The sequence below is a fragment of the Aulostomus chinensis genome, chromosome 5, assembly GCF_037954235.1.
Source record: "Aulostomus chinensis isolate RoL2024-O1b breed Wild chromosome 5, RoL_Achi_v1.0, whole genome shotgun sequence".
NCBI classification, from domain to species: Eukaryota; Metazoa; Chordata; class Actinopteri; order Syngnathiformes; family Aulostomidae; genus Aulostomus; species Aulostomus chinensis.
The window spans coordinates 6,791,809-6,804,089 of NC_141324.1; the positions used below are offsets into that span (position 1 = coordinate 6,791,809).

A 12,281-nucleotide genomic window follows, 5' to 3' on the forward strand; every position below is an offset into this window, starting at 1 on the left:
ATCACAAGGAGCCATTTTAATTGATCTGTGAAAAGACTTGATGTACGCACTGACCAGGTCCTGGATCATGTCCACATATCTCCTTGAATTAACAGATGTTAAATACCTGCACATACGTGTCTTCAAGGTTCTGTTAAAACGCTCCACAACACTCGCCTTGGTCTTGTTCAGGGTGGCAAAATGTACGATGTTATGTGTCTTCATCAGCCTCTGAAAGTGTTTATTATAAAACTCTGTTCCTGCATCTGTCTGGAGTTTTACAGGGACGCGTCCACTGCTTAAAGTGTCAGCAAACGCCTTTGTCACACTTTCCCCGCTTTTAGATCTTAGACAGCGTACCCACGCATATTTACTGAACACATCTACACACGTCAGCAAATATCTCACATTGTTATTGTCTTCAGAATGCTCGCCCATATCAGCCTGAAATTGCTTGTCAATACCGCTGGCCAGTACTCTATTTCAGTAAAAGTGTTTAAAAGCCCTGGTGTGGAGTGTGTAGGCATCCTGGCCCACTAAAAAAGTTTTAACGGTGTCCAGGTCAGGTGTAGCAGCCCCTGTCTGGCTAGCTGCCTTACGCAGACTGTTTATACTCCCAAGACCCCCTGGGTGTGAGGTGTCGTAATAAATATTATGCAGTATGGTGTTCATGGTCAAGACAAACCGCATATGATCATGTGTTGGTTTAACATCATAGATTTATTTTAAAATCCCGACACACACACACACACACACACGTAGATACAATCTATAAAGACTAAAATTCTTAAAAAGAATGAAAAATGGTTACAGCTGCAGATGAGAACAATTTTCAAGCAGCTGGTGGTTTGGGCTCCCATGTGTTTGAGATTTTCACCCCTTCGTCGTATATCAACCAGAAGTTTTCATGCTCGTCGCTCTGCTTGTCGAGTATGGCCACAAATTTGTCAACCTCTAACAGTTCGGCCATTTTAGATTCCACTACCCCAGCAATTTTCACAGGGTTGCAGAGCATGCGTTTCAGAAACAGGTAACTCCTGATTGTCACCAAGAAGTTGTCGTTCCACAACATGTTCATGATGACGTCATATTTTGCTTGAAGAAAATACTCCGGGACTTCTTCCAGACAGCTGTGTTGATGCTGGCTCGGGTGGTTGATAAGACACCCATAACACTCATCTTTCCACACCTTATTCACAGATCTGGTGAGCAGGTGGTAGACGGCAAATTTCACATGCTGCAAGAGACGGGGTCCCTGGTCTTGAGGCATAAATGTCTCTACACTGTCCACATACACACCACTGTGAGTGGAAGCGTCTGCCGGGTGTGGGTTCAACCGCATGGATGAAGAGTCCTGGTGGGCGTTGTTGTTGTTGTTGGATGGTGTGAGCAGCTTCGGCGTGAGTTCTGGTGAATACAGTCCAGGGACGAGGTGGGTTTTGAGTTGTGTCTGGGTGTCTGTAAATAGAAGAAATAAGAGAAGGGAATTAACACATGAATCAAACACATACGCAATGTCTACAAAAACTCCTGCCTTGAACACCTACCACACACCTACACAGTGTAGGATCTCATCAATGCTTCCTTGGAGGGGTGCAGAAAGCCGTCACATGCGTTATCGTCAGTCTGATTTGATACATCATCAAAAATAAGGCGCTTCCTAACTCCTGCAAAAGCTGTGGCCACCATGTCCTTCTCAATGACTTCTTGTAAGGCATTAAACACCTCACACAAAGCTGATCTGTCGCACCACTGTACAAAAAATAGTCTTCAAATTATTTTGGGCCTTCTTTTGTTCTATCGAGACATGTTGTCAGGTCCAACCCAGCACCATCATGATAAGCTCTATATGATTTGGGTCCTGATGAGCTGTGCCATCGGGACATGTACAGCTCGGTGTAGCCCATTACAGGGCTACTGTGAAAATGTGCGCGCAATATATCATAAAAATTAGACCAATCATGACTAGACATTCCGGGTGCGACTCCGTATCCGAGTCCACGCAAGCATCGCCCACACTCAGATAAACTTTACAGTCTTCATATTTAACTTTATACACATACCGAAAAACTCCTTCTACGACCTCCTCATACTTAAGCGCAGCGCTTTCATCTACCTGCTTCTTTTTTTGCATTTTGGCCCGTCCTGTTCTACACGATGCTCCGACGTACCATCGGGATGTGTAGCCATTTCTGGTGAGTCTGCTTTAAGGCGTTGAAAAAAATCCCCTGGGATGATCCGATCGTGATGCCGGGGTCTGGCACGGTGCCACCTGTTTCTTATAGGGACTGCGTGTGAGGATGGGGCAGGGCTGTGTTCTCATAGGATGCCAGCCGCTGTGGGCGGTGTTTTTAAATCTGGTGAGATCCCACCATGCCACCTGACCGGGGCATGTCGGGGCATGTGGGGGCTTGAGTTTACTTTTAAATGCAGGATTTTACAAAATCAAATATTTTAGCTAGAATGGGTTACGACAGAACCCCTTAAAAACAGATACTCATGTTTAATTACATTTTCAGATTTTATCACACTGACCCCTTTAATAAGCATGACATCACAGAAAACAAGAACACATATAATGTGTAAAAAAAAAGGTTGATATTCATTTAACTCCTCAGAGTATACAGGGAAAAAGACAAAAAACACTCACATTGAAAATAACCTCACTTTGGCTGCCATGTGTTTAAAATCGAGCCGTGCACCCTCATCTGCGCACAGCAATAACATCGGTATTAAAACACAACGTTAAACACAAACGCATTAAAACAAATAGGCATTGGGGAAAAACGTACCGTTAACCAGAGTCGTGTCCATGATTCACTGGAAAAAACACGGGCGGGAGTCCAGCTGTCTACATCTTGGGTCAGAAAACGCATATGACACAGCCAACAAACTCTGGGGTATTTATGAACTAGCCCAGAATCCCATATCACACGCGGGACATGTCCAGGCATATTCACATACTGCCACAGAATCCTATTGTTTGCGACGTGCGGAAGGAAACGGATACGCCCCTTTTTTGAGCGGGGTGCACGCGCACGAGGACGCGTATTCACATGCACGCAGAAAGGTGCCTTCTTATTTCTACTGAGGTCGGTTGGACAGGAAGTCCTTAATCCAGTGACAGGTCAGTGTGGGGAGTCCCAAGTCAGTCAGTTTCCTGACCAGGGGCCTCATGAATCAATACTTGCGTGGATCTCATACTAAAAAACTGCGGTCGCAAGAATCGCGAAAGTTTCGTACGCACAAAAAATTCCGGATGTAACGATATGTGCGAGCACCGGAATCCCCGCACATTTCCTTGATACATCCCAATCAGCGTGGAATTGAGCGCAGATGTCGGAGCGACCGGGCCCTCCCCCATTCCGCCCACCTATAAATACGCAAATGTATTAAATAGGGTCTCCGCTGTCATCTCGCAAAATAATGTCAAAGAAATAGAGGTTCACGGTGTGCGAGCTGGAGGTGCTCTGCGACAGCAGATTCTGCATGGCACCCTGTCCAGTGGTGTCAGTATAAACAATAAACGTTGTGAGTGGCATAAGGTGTGCGAGAGGGTGAACGCGGTAGGTTCGGAGCAACGCACCCCAGCGGAGATGAAAAAACGTGACCGGACCTGTTATTGGCTAGAGTTCCCTTCTCATCACCAGTGTTGTTTATCATCGTGTTCATACATCTTAACCTCTTCTAATGACGGAAAGAACGAGTCGCTACATGTTTGAAGTTTTATGACGATAGTAGAAAAGTGTTGGCTCCTCCTTTACTGAATGATCAAAGTGATACAAAGCACAGTTTTCCTCACTAAACCTCAGCGAGCATCACCACGTCATAAGCTTGCACTACTGCTAGCACTCAGAAAGATTTCCTCTCTATTTCTAATGCATGTCTGCAATTCTAACTTCCTAAACAATGCAAGCTAAGCGTAGGACTAAATTCAACACTGTGCAATCACTAAATGTAATAATTACAATAATCAATTGGCTTCAATCTAAATTTCAGTAACAACATGGAAAATGGCACTAACAGGACCTCAAGATGGAGGTCAAATGGCATACAGCTGACCCCCGGAGGAGTGCGGGCCAGGAGGGGGTCAGGGAGAGGGGCACTTGACGGAATTTGAGCAGCAGTTGGCGGCAGTCATGGCCAGCATCTCTGTGGGGGGGATTGTCGTCACCACCCACGCTGACTCCAAGAGCCTGGAGGGTCAGTGCCATTTCTTACGCAACATTTCCACATGCTTTGCCACAGATGTAAATACAACAATACACAGATGTAACAAATACACAGAACCAGCCATTTAAATAAACCAATATGTTTAATGTTGGGAAAGAAATTGATCCGTCAGTCATGCCGCCAACGTGCAGCACACCTGCCGGCTCCCGCGCCAGCTGTCCGCCGGCTCAGAGTCATTCGCCAGTACCAGCGGCATTCGGGCCAGCCCGTCCCCCGGCCCCAGCCCCAGGCCAACAAGCGGCGGACCGTCCTCCAACCCACCCGGACCCAGCGGCGCATCCTTCGGCCCACACGGATCCAGTGGGAGGGTCCTCACACAGGCGGTCCTGCAGTCGCAGGAGGACACTATTAGGGGAATAACGGGGATCAATGAGCGGCTCAACCGCCTGATAAGTGTTCTGGAATGTTTCGTGGACAAAATAAATTAATCTGGCTTCACGAATCGTGTAATTGCTTCTTACCCATTTACATGTGGAAATGAAATTCTGGCGTGTGAGGACGGCTGCCCGGCCGGGATCGGCGTCCATCCTTCCAGCCTCTGCGCTTCGATGATCTGCACATTGATGGAGTGGAAACCTTTACGATGAACATAAGCGTGTTCCTCATGGGACGGCACTTTTATGGCAACATCAGTGCAGTCTGTGGCTCCTATTACATTAGAGAATCCAGCTATTGCTGCAAATTGCGCTTTAATATTGGCCTGTTCAACCACACCGTAAGGGAATTTAATGTACCTGTGGGAGAGGCGGATGATCAGGTCCACCACCCATGGCATGGCCCGGCTGAGGGTCGACTGGCTCACCCCGGAACTGTCCGCTATCTCCCGCTGGAAGGAGCCAGTGGCCAAGAAGCCGAGTTTGCTCAGCACCAGTGTCGGCGCTGGCACAGCTCGGCTCCTGGCGGTTCTGAGCTGTAGCGCGGGTCACAGCTCCTTACAAATTTGCAGGAGGATGGACCGCGGTAGCCTGAACTGGCTCATCAGCCACTGAATTGTGCAGCAGATCCTCCCGCTCCCTGAAATGTCGCTCCCGTCTGGTTGCAGTTTGCCACGTCCTCCAGTAGCACAAGTGCTGCCATTGTTGAAAGTTGCACATTCACCACAATTGTGAAGGCTCTTTTGTAGCCGCTTAAGTAATGCCAACAGGTGTTTGGGTTTGTGTTGATGTTTTTTGTGGCCGATGTATGTGTGGTTGTCAATAGTGATGGGCATTCCGACTCTTCTCAGAGATTCGGCTCCTTTGGCTCAGCTCTCTTAGAAGAGCTGGCTCTTACGGCTCCCAAATGACTCTTCAGTTTTCATTCAGTATCACAAGCAATTTTTGATTCAGTGTTTTCATAAACGCTTTACTTTTATGTATGAAACTTTTAAAACTGAACACTGTTGCAAGCGTAAGTGGGTGAATAACAGACAGAGTCGAGCTGTGTCTCATTGCCGTGTATTCATAGGCTGCGCACATGACAGAACTGAAGCACGTTACCTGAAGGAGGTAAGTAAACATCTGTGTCGCCAGAGGGCGCTGTAAACTGCAACACTGCCCGACAACATCTCCCTTCCTTTAGCAGAATGTAACACCGGACAACAACATCAAAATAGTGCACTGGAAACAGTCTATCAGAAAGAGATAGAAATTCAATAGCAACCAGAACTTTTGCAGAATAATAAAACAATAATTGCATCAGAACATTTGAAGTGAGCATCACATCTTCTGTATTCAGTTTCGAGTTTACTTTCTCTCTCTTTTTTTTTTTTTTTTTTAATGTCCACTGTCCTGAGTGTACATGTGTTGGTTTGTGTGCATACATATGACCTAGAGGTCAAGTCTGTCTGGAGGTTTAATATGCCTCCCACTCCGGGAGAAGGCCCAGGCCTGGAACTCACGGCACAGTGTGGCCACAGCCTATGGGGAACATGGCGGCGACCCCAAGGCTGACAACCTTGAGGACGTCACAGGGTTGCTGACGACTTCTGCTGTGCCAGCCCCACCTGCCTGGCCCCTCACAACTGCACCTATGTCCCCAGGCCGCTTAGGTGGCTGTTCAGTGTGGACTGACGGCTGTGGAGGTGCAATCTCTGCTGGTCGGAGATCAACCCTGTTGCGGCGATAGGCGGTGCCCTCCACATCGACGAGATAGGACCGTGGCCCCACCTGCTGCAGGCATACACCTCTCCTCCATCGGCCCGTCCTGTCACCCGGAAGGGGTTTCATCCTGATGGGCTGACCTATGTCCAGTTCTGGGAGATCCCTCGCAGATCTGTCATACACCAGTTTTGCGGCCTGATGCTTCGTTCTCAGCTTGTCGGTGACCCCTGTGATGACCTGGGGCTGCAGTAGCTGGTCGGCCACAGGGAGAAGAGTTCTCAGCCTCTGCGCCATCAGCCGCTGTGCTGGACTGCAGCGCATGCCCTCAGTGGGCGTGTTCCTCCAGTGAAGAAAAGCTTTCCAGGGGTCCTCGTCACCCCGGTCTGCTTTTCTGCATAGGCCCTTCACAATCTTCACTGCAGACTCCGCTTTGCCGTTTGCCTTCGGGTGCCTTGGGGAGGACATAACATGTTCGAAGCCCCACTCCCTCGCAAACAACCGAAACTCTCGGCAGTCAAACTGACCCCCACAGTCGGAAATGACCCGGTCAGGAATGCCGTACCGCGCGAACTGCGCCTTGCATCGCCGGATCGTCGTTTCCGCTGTCAGGTCTGGGAGCAGATCAATCTCCCAGAAGTCAGAATAGTGATCCACCATGAGCAGGAAGTCCTGCCATGCATAGCTGAACAGGTCAATGCTCACCAGCTGCCAGGGACGTGTGCGGAGCGGGTGTGACATCATAGTCTCTTTCTGTTGCTGATGTGCATACTCGTTGCACACCGAGCACTGCTGCACATAGTCTTTAATTTGCCCTTGCATATTAGGCCCGTAGAGAGTGTCGCGGGCCTGTCGGTAGCATGCCTCACCCCCCACGTGGTTGTAGTGGATCCGTCTCAGCATCTCAGGACGCATAGCTTTTGGAATGATGACGCGCTGGCTTCTAAAAAGCACACCGTCCTGTGCACTAATCTCATCCCTGATGGCCCAGTATTCTCTGATGGCCCTGGGGCTCTCCTCTATGAGTCTTGGCCATCCTCCCAGCACCACCGACATGAGTATTTGAAGACACGCATCCTCTTCTGTGTGTCGTCTGATCTGTGCGAGGCGCTGGCTGGTGACATTTAGATAGTCTGCTTGCCGAATGGTTTTTGCGTCATCCTGCTCCTGCTGCATGCTGCAGACCATGTCACGTCTGTACTGAGAGTCCGTTCTTTGCGGCGGGGTGGTGGCCCTGCTGAATGTGTCACTTATATACATTTCAGGGCCCGGCTTGTACACCACCGTGAGGCAGTAGTTCTGTAGTGTAAGGAGCATGCTCTGAAGGCGCTTCGGTGCACTGAGAAGGGGCTTGGTGAAGATTGACACGAGTGGGCGGTGGTCTGTCTCTGCAGTCACATCACCCCTCCCGTATAAGTAGTAGTAGAAGCGTTGACAAGCGAATACGATGCTCAAGCACTCCTTCTCAATCTGCGCGTAGTTCTGCTCTGTCTGGTTCAGCGCGCGGGATGCGAATGCAACTGGCTGTCCACCTTGTAGCAGACAGCAGCCCAACCCCATCTGGCTGGAGTCGCTCTGTGTGGTGACTGGCCTACTGACATCATAGTAGCGCAGAACTGGTACTGCCGTGACCAGCGCCTTGATTTCCTTCATAGCAGCATCATGTTTGGGCAACCAGTGCCATGGCACCTCTTTGTCCAGCAACCTCCTCAGCGGTTCACACACTTCCGACAGGTGGGGCATGAATCTTGACAAGTAGTTGACAAAGCCGACAAACCGCTGAACACCTTTTGCATCCGTGGGGTTTGGCATGTCCAGGACTGCCCTGACCTTCTCAGGGTCAGCCTTGAGGCCGTCAGCTGACAGCACGTGGCCGTGGAAGCGGACCTCCCTCACACGAAATTGTAGCTTTTTTATGCTCAGCCTCAGCTTCACTTCTCTGCATCTGTCTATCAAAGCCACAAGGTTCGCATCATGGTCACGAACAGCCTCCTCCTCCTCGTCCCCACAGCCGACTATGAGGATGTCATCGGCGATGGGCTCGATACCTTTCAAGCCAGCCAGCAGCTTATGTTGTTTTCTCTGATACAGCTCCTGTGCAACTGACACGCCAAAAGGGAGCTTCAGCCATCTCTTTCTTCCCCATGGCGTCCAGAATGTCGTCATCAGGCTGCTCTCCTCATCCAGGCGGCACTGCAGGAATGCGTCACGTGCATCCACCAGGGTGAAGATACGTGCCTTTGGCAGTTTATATAGCACATCATCCAGAGTAGGCATAAGGTAATGGGACCTTTTCAGGGCGCGGTTAAGGGGCTTAGGGTCGATGCAAAGCCTTAACTTGTCCGGTTTCTTCACTATGACCAAATTGCTAATCCAGTCTGTAGGCTGAGTGACTGTGGTTAAGTGTCCATCCTTTTCATATTGGTCCAGCTGCGCCTTAACAGCCGCCTTGAGGGCCACAGGAACATTCCTTGGGGCGCACTGGACAAATGCAACCGTGCTATCCAGTTCAAAGTGAACATCGCCAGGCAACGACTCAACTGGGTTGGTGAACACATCACTATAAGTTTTAGTGACACTGTCTTTGGTTAGCACACCTGTCTTGCAGTGTTCCACCTTGTTCAGCTCATCGGGGATGGTGAAACGTATCAGGCCAAGTCTTTCACATGTTTCCCCTGAAAGTTAGGGCTTCTGGCTGGTGTGCACAATCTCAAAGTCTAGTTTGTGTGCTCTGCCTCTGAGTACACACTGTGTGCTGTACACGCCCATTGAACTCATCCATTCACTGTTGTAGAGGCGCAGTCTGGTGAGACTTTTCTGAAGAGGTGCATTTGGTGCCAGTCTAATTTTGTCTTTAATGCTCATTACATTGCAGGTGGCTCCAGAGTCAAGCTGGCACCGCTGAACCCCTCCGTGCAGTGGTAGGTTTACAAACCACTTTTTCCTTTCAGTGTTCACAGCCCCCACGCTTTCAGCTGTTTAAACGTCTTTCTCATCGCGGTCGCTGTCCCCCGGGTCCACTAGCAGTGGGTCATCCACTGCGTTCAACTGACGGGCCTGCTGGCCTTTTTTCATGCATACCTTAGCAAAGTGATTAGCAGTCCCACACAGGCGACATGACTTTCCAAACGCGGGGCACAGCTCTCGCCCTCGTCTGTGCGGTGTGCCACAGTACTTGCAGTCACTTTGTTGCTGTGCAGATGTGTTGGTAGACCCGGATGGCCTGCTGGTAGGTTTCTGTCCTGTTCGCTGTCCATATGTCAGATTGATGCTCTCCCCAGGCAGGGAGCTGCTGAGTGACATGGATTTGAGCTTATTGTCCAGCACCTCCACTGCTCGCGCAATATCAATAGCCCCCTCCAGCTTGAGGTCCTTCTCTCTTAGCATGCGTCGTCTAGCGCCCTCATCCGTTATTCCAAGCACAAGCCGGTCCCGAATGAGCTCGTCTCTGATAGCTCAATATTCACATGTGGCAGCTCTCTCCCTCAGTCTTGTGACAAAAGCATCTACTGGTTCGCCTTCCTCTTGTTTGAGGTTGCCAAAAACATACCTCTCAAAAATTACATTTCTGGTGGGTGTGAAGTATTGTCCCAGTTTGTTGAGTGTCTCTCCCGCATCTTTCTGCTCGTCCGCTGTGAGTCCCAGGTTGTGCTTGTAAACGTGATGGCAGTCCTTCCCCATCAGCCTCCTGAGCGTTGCTGCCTGCACCGGTTTCTCTGCCTTGTCGATCCCGGTGGCAAGTAAATAATCCTCAAACTCCGAGCGGAAGTTAATCCAGTTGCTGTGAAGATCCCCGGTCATCCTCATGGACTCTGGCGGCGGGATGCTGGAAGCCATCTCTCTGCGCGACGCTAATGCTAGCGGGCTAGCTTAAACTTATAACTGAGCCTATCAAAACAAATAAACGTACGCTGTACCAGCGACGGTCAAAGTCACACTCACTCTGGGTTCCAGTGCAGCTTCTGACACCATGTTGCAAGTGTAAGTGGGTGAATAACAGACAGAGTCGAGCTGTGTCTCATTGACGTGTATTCATAGGCTGCGCACATGACAGAACCGAAGCATGTTACCTGAAGGAGGTAAGTAACATCTGTGTCGCCAGAGGGCGCTGTAAACTGCAACACTGCCCTACAACAAACACAACCACAGCAATCAAACAAATCAAACATACAAATCAAATGAACAAAGTGTGAACAAAGTATGAACAGAGTGTCTAGTGGAGATTGGCATTCAGGAAAGCCAGATGCCTCAGTTTGGATGGGCTGATCCGATTTCTCCTCTCTGTTACAATTTGTCCTGTCTTTGAGAAGACTCTTTCTGAGGGGACCGATGTTGCAATAATGCAGAGTCTTCCTACCATTACCTTAACCAGGCGTAGGTAGCATGAAGCCTTGGCCTCCCACCATTTCAGTGGGTCTTCAGCTCTCTGGATGAGGGGCTCCTGAAGGTAGGACCTCACCTCCAGTACAACATCAGCTGTGGAATTTCTCTCTGCCGTGTGTGTACCTGGCCTGTACCACTACATTCACGGTCTTTGGAGCGTCTGTCCACCTTCCTTCTTTCACATAATGGTATGATCCTGGTCTGTCCTCGCATGTGATTGGCCGCATGATGTGCCCATCAAAATAAACTCCCGCCCCCGCCTGCATAGATTCTCCGCGGAACGGAGCCATGAACAGACCGCTGCTGAGAAGGCGGCTGAAGATTCGGCTCCCTCCGACAGGCATCGGCTCTTCTCGTTCACTACAAAGCATCGGCTCTTAGAGCCGGCTCGTTCGTGAACGACACATCACTAGTTCTCAAATAATGTCAGTTACCAAACACCGCCACAGGGTTTGCTAATGGACCAAAGTGCAGTTAACGCAAGAATCGGCTTTCCGCCAACTTCTATGGCACCTCCAGAGTTGGCGTGAAACAGCGCAAGAATTGACGAACTTTTCGTGTTGATACATCTGAACGTGAGCGCCGATCCTGGCGTAAGCAAGTTTTTCTTGCGTAAACCGCATTGATACATGAGGCCCCAGGATGTCAGGGATGATTGTGTTGAAGGCTGAGCTAAAGTCAATGAAGAGCATCCAAACATAGCTCTCCTGGTGTTTGAGGTGGCTCAGCACAGTGTAAAGATAGATAGATAGATTCCTCTGAGAACACTAAAGTCAGCTTTGGTGTTCCACAAGGAAACACTCGATTAATTTTCACTGTTATGCAGACGACACAGCTGCACTTACCAATGCATCCACATGAAACAAATCAGCTGACTAAACTTGTAGCCTGTCTAAAGGAAATAAAACATGGATGACCCAAAATGTTCTTATATTAAACTCTAACATAACTGAGTTATTGTGCTGGGCCCAAAAAACCTTAGAAACACCTTATCTAATGAGTTAGGTGCCCTAGATGGCATCACCCTGGCCCCCAGCACTACTATCGGGAATCTGGGAGTCATCTTTGATCAGGATCCCTCCTTAAAGTCCTACATAAAACAAATCTCCAGAACTACCTTCTTTCATCTATGAAACATAGCTAAGATCGGACACACGCTGTCTCAAAAAAATGCAGGAAAACTTGTCCTTTCTTTGTCACTTCCAGGCTATATTACTGCATTTCACCTCCTATCAGGCTGGACCAATACATCCCTAAAGACGCTCCAGCTGGTCTAAACTCTGCTGCCTGTGTATTGACAAAACTGGTAAAAAGATTTCTCTGCATTAGTTCCCTGTCAAATTCAGAATAGAATTCAAAATTCTTCTTCTAACTTACAAACCTCTCAACAATCAGGCACCTTTATATCTGACAGAGCTCATAGTCCCCTTCGATCCATCTATAACCCTTCGCTTTACAGGATGCAGGGGTACTTGTGGTTCCTAGAGTCTCTAAAAGTAGAGTGGGAGCTAAAGCCTTCAGTTATCAGGCTCTTCCTCTGTGAACTGTCTCCCAGTTTCGTTCCAAGATGCAGACATCCTCTCTACATTTGAGAATAGACTTGAGGTC

The 12,281-nt window shown here is 49.1% G+C and overlaps 1 protein-coding gene across 4 annotated transcripts; it reads right to left on the reverse strand.

The window, feature by feature from the left end:
- Nucleotides 1–716: 716 nt before the first annotated feature.
- LOC147260995 (uncharacterized) lies at nt 717–2,940 on the reverse strand. 4 transcript variants are annotated; one of them, XM_086204809.1, is made up of 4 exons: nt 2,772–2,938; nt 2,630–2,687; nt 2,151–2,315; nt 717–1,437 (listed from the first exon to the last, which is right to left on the reverse strand). In XM_086204809.1, exons 3-4 carry the CDS (start codon nt 2,167–2,169, stop codon nt 812–814), a joined length of 645 nt encoding a protein of 214 aa, XP_086060935.1. In that variant the 5' UTR covers nt 2,170–2,315; nt 2,630–2,687; nt 2,772–2,938; the 3' UTR covers nt 717–811. The 4 variants fall into 4 exon arrangements, with proteins under 4 accessions (XP_086060935.1, XP_086060936.1, XP_086060937.1 ...); XM_086204810.1 differs by having other exon boundaries at nt 2,151–2,359; XM_086204811.1 differs by lacking the exons at nt 2,151–2,315; nt 2,630–2,687 and having other exon boundaries at nt 717–1,181; nt 1,275–1,437; nt 2,772–2,940.
- Nucleotides 2,941–12,281: the final 9,341 nt, after the last annotated feature.

Coding starts and splice junctions, on each gene's coding strand:
- LOC147260995 (XM_086204808.1), bottom strand. CDS start 2,793: ATGGACACGACTCTGGTTAACG. Junction 1,438..2,771: donor GGACACGACTCTGGTTAACG/GTACGTTTTTCC, acceptor TTCTATTTACAG/ACACCCAGACACAACTCAAA.